This window comes from Eretmochelys imbricata, chromosome 17, assembly GCF_965152235.1.
Source record: "Eretmochelys imbricata isolate rEreImb1 chromosome 17, rEreImb1.hap1, whole genome shotgun sequence".
NCBI classification, from domain to species: Eukaryota; Metazoa; Chordata; order Testudines; family Cheloniidae; genus Eretmochelys; species Eretmochelys imbricata.
This window is the reverse complement of record NC_135588.1, coordinates 215,652-229,681: the sequence shown is the minus strand read 5'-3', so window position 1 is coordinate 229,681 and position 14,030 is coordinate 215,652. Positions and strand designations below refer to the sequence as shown.

Genomic DNA, 14,030 nt, shown 5'->3' with positions numbered 1-14,030 from the left:
TTGTACAACGCCTTCTTTATCAGGCTCCGGTAGGAGTTGCGTAGGCAGGAGTGGTTCTTGACAGTACCAAAAATGTCATTAAAAGTAAAAAAGGCAACTGATTGAAGAGAGTTGACCTCAGATTTCTTGCTTTGAGACAGCATAACTGACTCTCTGAAAGTGCCTTGTGAGCTGAAAAGGATCGGAAATGAAGTTCAGGGCTGCGGTAAGATTTGTTTAACTGCTGTTTTCTTCTGCAGTCTTTCTAATGTGTGTCCAGACTGAGAGGAATGGAGAGAATTCTTCAGGGTTTCAGCAGGAAGTCCCTGTGTTTCACACACACAATTTCCAATGGAAAACTCCTGCTTGGAAAGTTAAGTGTGAGTGCTTGAGATGGGGAGAAGAAAAATAAGATAGGTTTGGGGCTTATATTTTAAAGAGGTGAGTGTATGTGGGGGTACAGAGGGTGGGAAGAGACTGAGGCAGGAATATGCTGGGGTTGTGGGGAGGGCATATGTATCATGTTCTGGGGTTCTTTTTGTGTGATATCACAGAGATGCCAACCCTTACTAACTTTCAGTAATTCTTCTGATTTTTTTTAAGGTGTAATTATGAAATTACTAATTTGGGCTTAAATCAAGTAATTTTACAAACACACATGTAATGTATATAAAGTGTGTGTGTGTGTGTCACTCACCACTCGGGTCTTACGATCACAGCAAACAGCATGGGGGGGTGCATTCTTCACAATCCCCATGGCACAAGTGTATACTGTGCAGTGAGGTTCTGATAGGAGTGGTTTTGAATGGGTTAGGGCAGTGCTGGATTCACCACCAAAGCCACAGGCTGTGTGTTGCACTTGGACTGCCCCTTGTGGACTCTGCAGTTAAAATGCTCCAGGTCAGTGGCTCTCAACCTTTCCAGACTACTGTACCCCTTTCAGGAGTCTGATTTGTCTTGCATACCCCCAAGTTTCACCTCAGTTAAAATCTACTTGCTTACAAAATCAGACATAAAAATACAAAAGTGTCACAAGACACAATTACTGAAAAATTGCTTACTTTCTCATTTTTACCATATAATTATAAAATAAATCAGTTGGAATATAAATATTGTATTTACATTTCAGTGTATGGTATAGAGAGCAGTATAAACAACTCTTTGTATGAAATTTTAGTTTGTACTGACTTTGCTAATGCTTTTTATGTAGCCTATTGTACAACTAGGCAAGAATCTAGATCAGGGGTTCTCAAACTGGGGGTCGTGACCCCTCCGGGAGTCACAAGGTTATTACTTGGGGGGTCATGAGCTGTCAGCCTCCACTCCAAACCTCGTTTCACCTCCAGCATTTATAGTGTTTAAATATAAAAAAATGTGTTTTTGATTATTATAGGGTGTTGCACTCATAGGCTTGTTGTTTGAAAGGGGTCACCAATACAAAAGTTTAAGAACCACTGATCTAGATTAGTTGATGTACCCCTGGTTGAGAACCGCTGCTCTAGGTACCTAGATGGGACAGTTCAAGCACAGTACACAGTCTGTTGCTTGGGCAATGAATACAATTCCCCACTGACAATCTCTGCAGCTTGCCTCCTGTCAGACTCTCCCTGTACAGTCTGTGGGGGAGGAGAAGCTGGAGGAGGCAGCAATGATGGAGGAGGAGAGAGGGAATGTGATGAAAATTAATAGGCATCCTTTTAAAAACAAACAAAGGGAAATACTTCTCCACACAATGCACAGTCAACCTGTGGAGCTCGTTGCCATGGGATGTTGTGAAGGCCAAAAATATAACTGAGTTCAAAAAAGAATTAGATATGTTAATGGAGGATAGGTTGGTCTATCAGTGTCTATTAGCCAAGATGGCGAGTTATGTGTCCGTTGCTGTGGATGCCACTAAACCTCCAGCGGCCAGAAGCTGGGACTGGATGACAAGGGACAGATCACTCAAAATTGCCCTGTTCTGTTCATTCCCTCTGAAGCATGTGGTACTAGCCATGGTCAGAAGCTAGGATATTGGGCAAGATAGATGGGCAATTGGGCTGCCCCAGTAGGGCTGTTCTTATGTTTAAAATTAGCATTTGTATTGGAGAAGCAGCAGCCAGCCAAACTCTGTCAATTCTCAGTAGTGCAGAATTAGAGGAGGTTCAGAGAAGGTTGGTGAAAATGATCAAGGTCCTGGAAAACACTCCTATGAAGAGAGATTGAAAAGAGTAGGATTGTTACCTTAGAAAGGAGACAAATAAGAGGAGGCATGACAAAAATATATACCGTAATTAGTGGTCGTTGGGAACTTCTTTTCTCTCTGATCCATAACACAAGAAAAAGGCGACAGTCAATTAAATTAAAAGGTGGCAAATACAAAATTGATATAAGGAAATACTTTTTCGTGCAATGCATAATTAGATTGTGGAACTCATTGCCACAGGAAGTTGTTGAAGACAAGAACATAGCAAGACTGAAAAAGGGATTGGACGTTTACATGGATAAGAATATTCAAAGTTAATGCTAACCGATGTTGAAAGTGGTATTAAAAACTTCATGGTTCTGATTTTACACCAATCCCTAACTATTAGGGATTAGGAGGAGACCTAATGTGGGGGCAGATTATCCAACATCTGCATAATGTGAGGCATCTTCCCCTGAGGCATCTGTTACTGGCCACTGTCTGAGGCAGGATACTGGACTGGATAGGATCCAGGTCTGATCCAGAAAGGCAATTCCTATCTTCCTATTTTTCTTTTAATTCTCTCATTACTGCTTTAGCCCCAGTGCAGGCCCTCTGTTGGGAGTAATAGCATAAATAGGCCCTTGGTATTCTAACCATCGTTTTTCTAACATGGCTCAGAGCAGATTTTGAGATATGGTGGTAAAGCCACCTGAGTCTCATCTACACTAGAGGTTATTTTGTTACTATCATCAACACAGCTGCACTACTGGTGGCATTTATTGTAATTTGGATACTGATCTATCTTGTGTAGATAGTACCTCCGAGGCCAAAGTGGGCACTTAAGTGAAGGTGTCCTGAATCCTGGTAGTGCCTACGTTAACACCCCATCCCCCATATGTGCATATGAGCTGGGCATCTGAAGACTGAGCTCTAGAGGTTTGGTTTTGAGATTCTTCTTTTAGAGGGGCAATTCGAGTAACAGCAGGCATGTCCCCACCAGTAGACACACAGGGCGGGATTCCCAGTTTTTTCAATCTTTCCTCATAGATCATGGGTTTTTTTTTTTTGTTTTTTTTGTTTTTTTTTGCAACAGTTACACTGTTGACTCATTTAGCTTGTGATCCACAATAACCCCTAGATCTGTTTCCACGCACTTCTTCCTAGGCAGTCATTTCCTATATTGTACGTGTGCAATTGATTGTTCCTTCCTAAGTGGAGTACTTTGCATTTATCCTAATTGAATTTCATCCTATTTTCTTCAGACCATTTCTTCAGTTTATCTGGATCATTTTGAATTTTAATCCTATCCTCCAAAGCACTTGCAACTCCTCTCAGCTTGGTATTGTCCACAAACTTTATAAGTGTACTCTCTGCCGTTATCTAAATCATTAAAAAAGATATTGAACAGAACCGGACCCAGGACAGATCCCACTTTTTATGCCCTTCTAGCTTGACTGTGAACCACTGATAATTGTTCTCTGGGAATGGTTTTCCAACCAGTTATGCCCCAACCTTACCGTAGAGCCATCTAGGTTTTAGTTCATTGATACTGGAATCATTGTGGATACTGGAACTAGCAGCATCTTTTTAACTGATTTACACAGCTGGTGCCACCTGGTAAAGAGCAAAAATGCCAGCTCCCTAAATATAGAAATCCACGGTGTTGACTCTGTAAGTTTCCCTGATCTCTTTCTGGTTTGCCCACTTCATTTTTCTCACAGATATTTTCTGTTTAGCTTGCTGACTGAAATCTGAGTATCCCCTCTATGCAATAAACAGCCTCATTCTCATCCTTCAAATTCTTTCTTAAAACTGCTTTACTTTCCATTGTTAATCTTTGCTCCAGGTTTATCTACACTTGCTCTCTGACATTTAAAAAAAGAAAATAAAGCAACACACAAAAGCTGGAACAAATTACATGATCTGCTTCCTTTGTAAAATCAGCATTACCTTGCTTTTTGTGTTCTTTCTCATTTAGATTATGAACTACACGGGGCAGGAGTCTTGCTGTCAAACACAAGAAGTTTCAAATACATCTCTGGTACTATATGCGTAGTAATAAACAACGTTCAAACTCCAGCAGAATTATTCAATGACATATTTTTCTCTCCTCACTTCTGATTTTCCCTTCTCCAAGTCCCTGTGACAAACATGTAATATATATTTAAAATACACACAGCATGATTTAATTGCCAGCATTTCCTGTTCTACTTTGCATTTTAGGGGAATGAATGAATCTGAAGTTTAGATAGCTGGAGTAACAGGAGTTCCACATCTTCAGTTTTAAAAGCAAAAGCTGTCAGGAGAGATGTTACAACAAACTTTACTAGGACAAAAGTAAGGCTTTTTTCCCCTCTGCTGTGTCATTGGTATTTCTAAAATGTTCCAGCTTATGTCCTCTATTATTTAATAGTCAAAATATGAAGGGCCCTTGAAATTAAACTGTTTAAAGGCGTCTGTCAAAGGAGTACTTGTGGCATTCCTCTCCCTCCTCAAACATTTTTCAGAACAATAGCATAGTGTGGAAGTAAATTCTAAAGAAATGGTGAGTGAATCAGGAGGGCAACATCAGGGAGAGAAGACCAGATTCTGAGCGTGAGCCACTGTTCCCCAAACTCCCAGCTATAACCTCTAGAACACCAGCTCCAGGAGTTACCTTTCCTGTAGTACTCTAAAGAAATCAAAAAGAGAAAATTATTTGATAAACAATCCTTGAGTGAGGCAGCCACTGACCTACTCACTTCTCTATGAGTTAAAAGTTACACAGTTGTACTGTGCTAGTGATGATTCTCTGCTGTTTTTGTTAAAATTCTGATTTTTCTCTTGTCCTTTGCTCAAAGTGGCTTACCCATGCTAGGGATAGCATTCTACTAAATGTCCCTTCCAGACCCTGATATTCAAATGTAGAATTGAATATTCATTTAGTTTTTTCTCTCTGCTTAAATTTCAAACAACACACATATAGAATGAGATTTATTATCATAAAAATAATTATTTGTGTACAGTTAACTTCAGGGCAGTTCAACTACTACTCACATGTTCAGTAGAGGGTATTGTTATGTAAGACATTAGCATGTTGTCTTGTCAGTGAGTCCTCTCTCCCATACCAGCCACTGACCATCTAATTAGTCACACACTGGCTTTTGCTTTTTGCAATGTTGCTGTAGCCAAGTTGGTCCCTTGGGTTCTGGAGTTTGGTACAAAGACACAACAAGCAGAATTAGGCCGCATTACCTACATTATAAATACAGTCATGTTGGGGTGCCCAATTACAATGCGGCTGTCACCCAAGTAGTGTAGTTTTTTCCAGCAGAATTTGTCATTTGAAAATTTGCAAAATCCTCTTCCTGATCTCTGCTTGCGGAATTTTGCAAGGATGCTGTTAGTAGGCCAGTATGGATGGGAACCACGTGATGGACACTCAGCACCAAAGTTGTGATTACAATGGAAAGGCACTTGAACTACATGTCCATACACACTGTGTTTTCACCTGATGTTGACATGTGGCTTTAACATACCATTTCCAACAGTGTCCCAATTATTTTTTTTTCTGGTATGTAGGAAGTCACAAGGGGTAAACAGTGAGTTCCAGAAGAAAGCAGGCAGCCAGAGAACAGGACTTGTATCAAAGGTAGCTTCAGATTTAGAATCAGTCTTTGATTTAAATTCCATTGTTTTGCTTTGTCAGTAGGTGAGATGATACCATAGAGGAAGGACATAGATGTTAAGGCCAGAAAGGACCATCTAGGTGACCTCCTGCATAACACAGGCCATAGGATTTCCCTGTATTAATTCCAGCCTCAAGTCCCACAGCTGAGATTGAGCTAGAGCCTGTTTTTCAGAAAAACATGCCATTTTGATTTTAAAATTTCCACTGATGGGGAGAATCTACCACAACCCTTGGTAAGATGGTCTGATGATTGATTACTCTCACAAGTAAAAATTTGCACCTTATTTCTAGTCTGAATTTGTGTAGCTTCAGCTTCTAGCCATTGGCTGTAGTTGTACCTTTGTCTGCTAGAATAAGTTAACCAACCTTTCAGGTGGGTTTTCTTTATTCAATACCTTATTGTCACACTTGTTATCACTCAGTGGGAAAATGTGCTCCCCTTTATAATCACTACTATTTCTGACCTTTCTCTTCTTTCCCCAGCCTCCTTTCTCTCTCTCTTTCCGACCATTCTTTCCTGTGCACTACCTTTTCTGTAGCAATGCACAATTTCACACCCAGCAAGTCTCTCTTTCCATCCCCTTCTGCATCCCATCTGCTGAAATTGGTCAGCAGCGAAATAGTTAATGCTGACCCTTTTAAAGCATAATTAGGCTTGAGAAGTAGCAAGTCAAAATTAATGGTAGGATAGAAGAGTTCACTCCGTTCAGAAAGTGTTTCAGGCTGTCTGTACACCCAGTTTACAGTAAATTTATATTTAGAATGTTATCTTTACAACCTGGAGGGCTCAAAACTTGAAGTTAAAGCTCAGGTCTGCAGAACCTGATTGTCCTGCAGGCCATGTAAATACATCTACAGTGCTAGACCAGACCTGTGGAGGATGGGTTTGATACCCTTGCCTTAGAAATAAAGCAATCTAATCATTCCTGATTATTCTTAAAACTGTAAACTCAGTTTTTAAAAGTCTTTGAAAATCAAACGTAACTGCTTTGTTTCTGCTGAGATAGAGCCTGGGAAGCTGAGTAAGAAATGTGTTGGGGGAAGCTGGAAGATACTGAGTCATAAATGTTAGTCTCAGTGGATAGGGCTGAAGAAAAATGTTCTGTTTCTTAGGGAGGACATACTACTTCTTCCTTAATCACAGGATATGTTCAGTTTGAAATGGTATGTCCTGGGCTGAGGGAGTGACTGGTGAAAGAGCTAGTGACCATTTCTGAGAGCTGTAATTCAATGGAGCTGGTCCTGGTTTGTTTCCAACTACTTTTACAGGATGAGTTATAAAATTGCATGTGTTTCTTTCAGTAAATTTACCAAAACAAGCTATACAAGTTAAACACTTCTATACCACTATAACTTCATCCACACTAAGGAGTTGCACTTAGGGTGACCAGATAGCAAGGATGAAAAATCAGGACGGGGTGGGAGGTAATTGGCACCTGTATAAGAAAAAGCCCAAAATATCGGGACTATCCCTATAAAATTGGGACAGCTTGTCACCTTAGGTGCACTGATTTAAGTAGATCAGTTTTTCCTGCCAGTTTGGTTAAATCATTGCAAAAACTGTGTAAACAAGCACAGAGATGCAGGATCAGTGTGCAGGCTGTGTCAATGGACCTACGCATATGGAAATTTGCTCTGTTAGCTGAAGAATTTTGTATCCAGTTGATAAATGGTATAGTTCCAAAGTACCAAAGAAATGAAGGACCTGTGTATCTTCTTATTATTTATAATCATGTTTATTATGGTAGTGTCTGAGGACCAATGAAGAACTGGCCCCATTGTGCTGGGCAGTGCACATACTAGACCACTCTCTGCTCCCCAAACAGGTTACAGTTGAAATAGACCAGATAGACTCAGGGAGGGAAAAGGCAGTGGAACATACAAGCAGCATGTGATGGTAGCAAACTGTGTGTTAATTCCACAATTTTTTTTGGTGGGTTTAGTAAGGAGCGAATTAGGTAAATTGAAAGAAAAGTGAGGGAAGAGGGATCACTGAAAGGGCACTGAGGGGTCAGGATACGGGAGAAGAGGGTAAGGGGGGCAGATCCTGTGAAGTTAACTTGAGGTGTAAAGACTGTAGAGGAGCAGGAGGGTTGGCACAAACTGCTAATCAGCACAGGTCAGAGAAGGTCCAATCAAAAATACAGAAATTTCTCTGAACCTCCCTGCTTTGGGTGCTTCTGCAGCTGCCCTTACTGGCTGGATTCTCTGGCTGGCTCCACCCGACAATTCCCTCCCCCCCCCCTCCCCCCAGCCATGGGGAGGAAAGTAGGGGAGGCATACCTGGGTCCTAGTGCACCCAGAGTTGTGCTGGAGGGGTGTCTCTTGCATAGCTCTGAATGGGTGGGTGGAGGCGTAGCGGGGGGAAGAGGTGGCCTTGGCTGGGCCCTAATTAACCCGTTTCCCCTCCCGCCCCAATGCAGCAGTCCCTGTTTTGACAGCTGCTCATAGGAGCTGGAGTCTGTGGCTGATTCCTTTGTCCTACCCCACCATCAGCTTGATGTATGGGGTGAAAGATGCTGCTAAATATGCTTTGCTGGGGTGAGTGGAGGAATTGGTTTATGTGACTCGGGCATTTTGCAATAAAGTATTGGTCAGGAGGAATGAATTGCAAGGTTGTTCTCAGAATTGCCAACCCCCAGCTTTTCAAAACTCGTGAGTCAAGCTCCCAGAAATCATGAAATCAACTTAAAAATCACAAGAATTAAAAAAAAATTATGCGGTTCTTTAAATTTGCCCTCTGGCTTTTGAGTCTTTCAGACACACTCTGGTTTGAGCTTTTCTCCACAGCCATGAAGGATAGAAACTTCTATTTATTTTTTTAATGAAAGCGGAAAGTCTCTCAGAACATTGTGATTTTTCTAGTCTGACCTTCTGTATAACACTGACAACTCCCCCAAAATAATTTCTGTTGAACGACAGTATATCTTCAAAAAGAAAAAGAAATCCAGTCTTTATTTTAAAAATTGCCAGTGATGGAAAATCCACCCTTGATAAATTGTTCCATGGTTAATTAAATTTTAATAAATTAATGGGCATTGGAGATGGAAAAAAACAGTGGGGGGTACCATCTATTTGATTTTACCTGACATTTCTGTGTTGCCAAAAACCGCAGTGTGGATGCATCTGTCTACAAAGTTCCTCTGTTAGCACCGTGAATATCATTCAAGGAGATAACCTTACTGTGTCAGCAGAAAAACTCCTGTTGGTATGTGCTGCATCTACACTAGGGGGCTCTGCAGATGTAGCTGTATGGGTATTTGTGGGCTGGACGAGATGACCTCTTGCAGACCCTTCCAGCTCTTCTTTTCTATATTATTTAATAACGATCAAGGAGTTGCACTCAGTACTTTTGGGGCAGATTCTTTGGTCTGTTCTGCTCTGTGCCAAGGTGCACATGATGCAGAGGAAGCAGAATCAACCTGTAAGTTGCCTGCTGGGGAATTGCCTAGGGTGGAGGAATTCCCAGCAGGCACAGTGTCAGTGTATTTGGCTCCTGTGCCTTCCTCCCCACTGCCCGAGGTGCAAGGAGGGATGTGGCTAGTGGACACTGTGCTTTGGCTGTGTCTAGCTCATGTACAGTCTCTTGAAGGCTGTAGCCAGCTGGCACAAGTTAGAGCAGATTCCAGGCTGTGTTGAGGCAGGGACTCCAGAAGTTGTAACTGATGGTTGGCTCTTGGCTTCTCTTCTTTTTCTGTCTATTCAGGGCTCCCCTGGGAGGGGTTGGGGGAGGCAGCCTTGGCTAGTTTCACACTACAGCTGTTGCTGGGGCTGCAAGTGAAGCAATGGGAGGTAGTTGTGGAGGTGATACCCACTATTTCCTCCCTGTAGTGACAACTTCAGTTTAAAAATTGCAAGGTATTACTCTAGAGGAAGGGTAGGCCATTGGTTAGAGGACTTGCATAGGACTTGAGAGGTCTGGGTTCTGTTCCCTGCTCTGCCAAAGACTTCCTGTGTGACCTTGGGCAAGTTACTTAGCCTCTCTCTGCTTAAGTTCCCCTGCTCTCATGGTGGTTGTGAGGATAAATACATTAAAGATTGTAAGGTCCACAGATATTACAGTGATGGGGGCCACATATCTACCATAAATAGGGAAATGTTTTCAATTCATAATCCAATATAAGTTTCTTCTTAACACAGTTGCCCAGGAGAGTCACAGTTTCGAGATTTGAGGCCACCCCCCATTAAAAGTGGCCCCTTCCCATATGAAAGAGTTCCGTTGATTGTGCCTATGTAGTGCTCTATAGTGATGAGTTAGTGGGGCGAGGGATGTAGCGAACTTATCTCTGCACTGCTCCTTCTACTTATTTAGCCCTGGTTCCCTGATTTTCCTCACACAATGTGGCCACTGTTAGCATGAGAGTTTTCTTCTCTGTGTCCTGGCACTTGGAACACCCTCCCTGTATCTGTCTCATGAGCCCTCCGTCTCATTAAGCCTCAACAGAAAATCTGCCTTGCCTACCTGTATGTCTCTCATTGTGTATTTATATCGTAGAGCTCTAGAGCACTTCGTGGTACAATTTATGTGAAGGATGCTACCAAAATTAAACTGGTGTGTGTTGGCTTTCACAGTGTTTATTGCTAGTCCAAAACACAGCTTTACCCTCCACAGCTCTTACTGAAATGGCAGAAACCGGAAAAGGAGAGACTCGGAGCAAAAAGCAGGTTGAAAATCTGAGAACCATACATGCTTCTCCTTAATTTTTCTCTCTTTAGGGGAATCTGAAGGGGTGGTGTTATACCTATAAAATAAAAATCAGCAGGATCTTATTAAAGGGGAAAAGGCAAAATACCACATTTATTGTGAATACAGAAAGAATCATAGTAAGCAGTTAGTTATAGCTATAACGTTCCATTCAGTCTCATATTTATTCACACATTCATTCATACAAACACACACACACAGGTTCTGCAAGGTTGTTATCATAGTTACCAGCCTTAGAGTTGCTCATGCCAAGCCACTGGCCAGGAGGCCTGGACATGAGGAGGGAGCAGGGCCTTGTCAGATGCACATCTGATGCTCCTGGAAGTTGGTTTGCAGAATCAGACCCCAAAGTTCTCACTTTCTAGAGTCCATTTTTATAGGAATTTCTTCCTATGCTAGTCTATGGGAATTGCTTCATCATGCTGTTGCTGAATCAGTCAGCAGATAGCACATTCCTGACGGCTCCGTGCTGCTAGATGTTATCTTGTTCTTTGGTTCTCCCATTCTTGAGGCTGTTGGGTGGATTCCAGTCTGCCCTCCAGGGGTCCTCTGGTTATTTCCACTTGATGCCTTCTTCAGCCGATGGACACTGGATTCTTAGGCTGGCACGTCCCTGATCATTCAGTTATTATCCACACCAAGCATCCATCCACATACATCCTCTATCTCTATTTTAATCACAATTGTTAACAAAGCAAGATGAATACAACAAAAGGGCGGGGAGTCTCTGGGTGCTGTTTCTGTTGTTACAGAGTATTGCTTTGAGTCTCTCTCTGTGTGAGTAGTTGTTGTTACAAAGAATTGCTTTAAGAACAGACTCTGTCTTGGAATGTACTAACGCAATTAGCAGCTTGCAAGTTTCACACACAGAGGGAGAGAAACAATACCAAAAACCAAGAGACCTCTTAATTAGTAATACCCTGGAATTTAAACTATGGGGAATCAAACTCATTTGTGATTTTAATGCAGAACTTCTTTAATATGATCCAACAGTGGGATGCGATCTTATTGGTGAAGGGGGTGTTGGGTTTTTGCTGTATGTTGAGATGATGTTGTGCACATCAAACTGTAGTCAGGTTAGGGCACTGCACTGAGGGCTCTTCCATTCTGCATGATATAGATGTCCTGGGCATGTGGTTATTTGTACAGGAGAAAAGAGCTCTGATTCCTGATGGGTACTATCTATGCCAGCATGAAAAAGAAGAGGTGAGTGCAGTTGAGGAGAGAGAAGTAATATGTGAGGCAAAAGAAATCTCTTTTCTCATATTAATTATTCTTCATAGATGTTTGTTATAATTTCAGTTGTGCTGTTGACAGAAATCAGGAAAAGGTGCCTGGACTAGAGCTGTCAACTTGTTAGCACTTCAGGCATGCGCAGCTGGTAAATAACAATTTACTGCTGCTCTCTGAAAGGTTGTTTACCTCAAGGCAGGTCATTTACCACAGGGTATGGAAATAGGAACCCAGTTCAGACTCAGTCTTCCTGAAAGATCCTTGGGGAAATATGGATTCTGTTTAATACTTTTTTTTTTTTTTTAAATCCAAAATTATTCTAGGAAGGTAAGTTATTCGTTATGACAAGAATACTTAATCTCAGCACTGTTTACTAGTTCCTGGAAGTGGGTATATCAACCCGTATAAATATTTTCAAGAGTGGACAAAGTAATAATTGTTCTTGTGATATTGATTTGATCCTGCTTTATTACTGATTGGAATTTTAGCAATAACTCCCCCCCCCCCCCCAAAACTACCTTGTCTTCTGGCAAACTGGCCATTGCTAGTGTGAAGTGACTGGGGGGTTGCTTTATTAATGGGGTTTGCTTTATTTTCTCTTGTTTGTATGCTGGTCCTGTGTCTGTGCTTTGTGGGCAAAGTGCTCTGTGTGTCATGAAAGTCTCAGCCTTTTGATTTCACTGCTTATGGTTGCAGGCGGCAGGGAGTGACGGTATCCGGTTGACAATGGAGAGTGCTCTAACAGCCCGTGACCGTGTGGGGGTTCAGGATTTCGTCCTGCTAGAGAACTTTACTAGCGAAGCAGCCTTTATTGAAAACCTACGTAAACGATTCAAGGAGAATCTGATCTATGTAAGTAGCAGAGAGCAGCCAGAGTGCTGATCTTTGACTAGAATTTGGATATTTGCTCTGAAAGCTGGACATAGTGATTTTGTTCTGCAGGTGTGGGATCTGGATGTGGTGGTGTCCACCAGCTCCCCTTTTATAGCCCATGATTATGTTTCTCAGACCCGTTCTGTTTACTGACATGTTGGCATATATAGGGCCGGATTTTCGGGTTGCTGAGCATCTGCAGTTCCAGTTAACTTCCGCTGGAATTCTGAGTGCCCGGCACCACTGAAAATCCAGCACATACTGTATTCTTCCGACTTCATAAAGCTATTCTGTTGTGGTCTTAACAAACCCAAGCTTAGCTCTGATACCAAATATTGGAATGAGTAGTCAAAAATAACCCAGTACTGAAGCTGCATTGCTGGGATGTCCAGAAGCACTGAAGCAGTCACTAAAGGATGTAAGTGCAGCATTTTCGGAAAAAGGGACACATCCAGTATAAGTTCTGTAGCCCCACATTTACTGGCTGCAAGATTGTTTGTTTCTTCAGACTCCCAAGTCACTCTCTCTTCAAAGCTGGTAGCAGCATTCCAAGTGCCCTTGTTTCAGGCTGGCCTTGTAAAAATATCTGGGATTCCAGAGTAATTCTGAAGGCTCTTGTAGAAACAGATGCTAGCCTTCATGTAATGCTTTTCCTTTCGGCTCTTTTCAGACTTACATTGGCTCAGTTCTGGTGTCAGTAAATCCATACAAGGATCTGGAAATCTACAGCAAACAACACATGGAGCGATACCGTGGCGTCAGTTTCTATGAAGTCTCTCCTCACCTGTGAGTGGCCTGTGGGTAAACAATACGGTTTGTGCTATTCCCACCTGGCTGGTTTAATACTGATCTACAGAAAGCAAACATACAAGACTTTTTTTCCCTTCCATCTTCCCAAACAGAGTACTGGAGTGGGGGCAAAAGGGACCTTTAGAAAGGCTGGCTGTTTTATTCCTGCTTCTCTTTCCAAAGAGAGTGAAAAGAAAAGGAGTACTTGTGGCACCTTAGAGACTAACTAAGGTGCCACAAGTACTCCTTTTCTTTTTGCGAATACAGACTAACACGGCTGTTACTCTGAAACCTGTCAAAGAGAGTGAGTTGCCTTTGAGAGTGTTGTTTGGAAAGGGAGTTAATTCCTTCCTGGCCAAGTGATTTGAGACTCAGAGGAATCTGAGCTGCTGATCCAGCCTAGGCAGGACCAGAGACCTCATTGTTCCAGGGTTATTCAGTGTGTAGATGATCTGGTTCTAAGTTTCCCTTGCTGCTAAGCAGCTTATTCAGTTTATGACTAAACTGAGGGAAAGGGGGTGTGTGTGTGTGATTTTTTTTTTCCTACCTCCTCTGTCACTGCTTGACCAATATTAATCTGGTATTTCCCTTGTTGCTAAGATACCATGAGCCCA

General features: G+C 42.1%; 1 protein-coding gene across 5 annotated transcripts in view; it reads left to right on the top strand.

Annotated features, from left to right (window-relative positions):
• Nucleotides 1-14,030, top strand: part of MYO1C (myosin IC) — a 108,649-nt gene that overhangs the window by 31,681 nt on the left and 62,938 nt on the right. For 4 of the 5 annotated variants that reach the window (XR_013348233.1, XM_077836392.1, XM_077836389.1 and 1 more), the window contains 2 exons: nt 12,451-12,606; nt 13,298-13,413. Coding sequence is in view for 4 of the 5 variants with exons in the window: in XM_077836389.1 (XP_077692515.1) it covers nt 12,451-12,606; nt 13,298-13,413 (272 nt within the window). In the remaining variant the exon portion in view is untranslated. Of the gene's footprint in view, nt 1-113; nt 206-12,450; nt 12,607-13,297; nt 13,414-14,030 lie in introns of those variants that run through there. The other variant, XM_077836391.1, reaches the window with a different exon arrangement.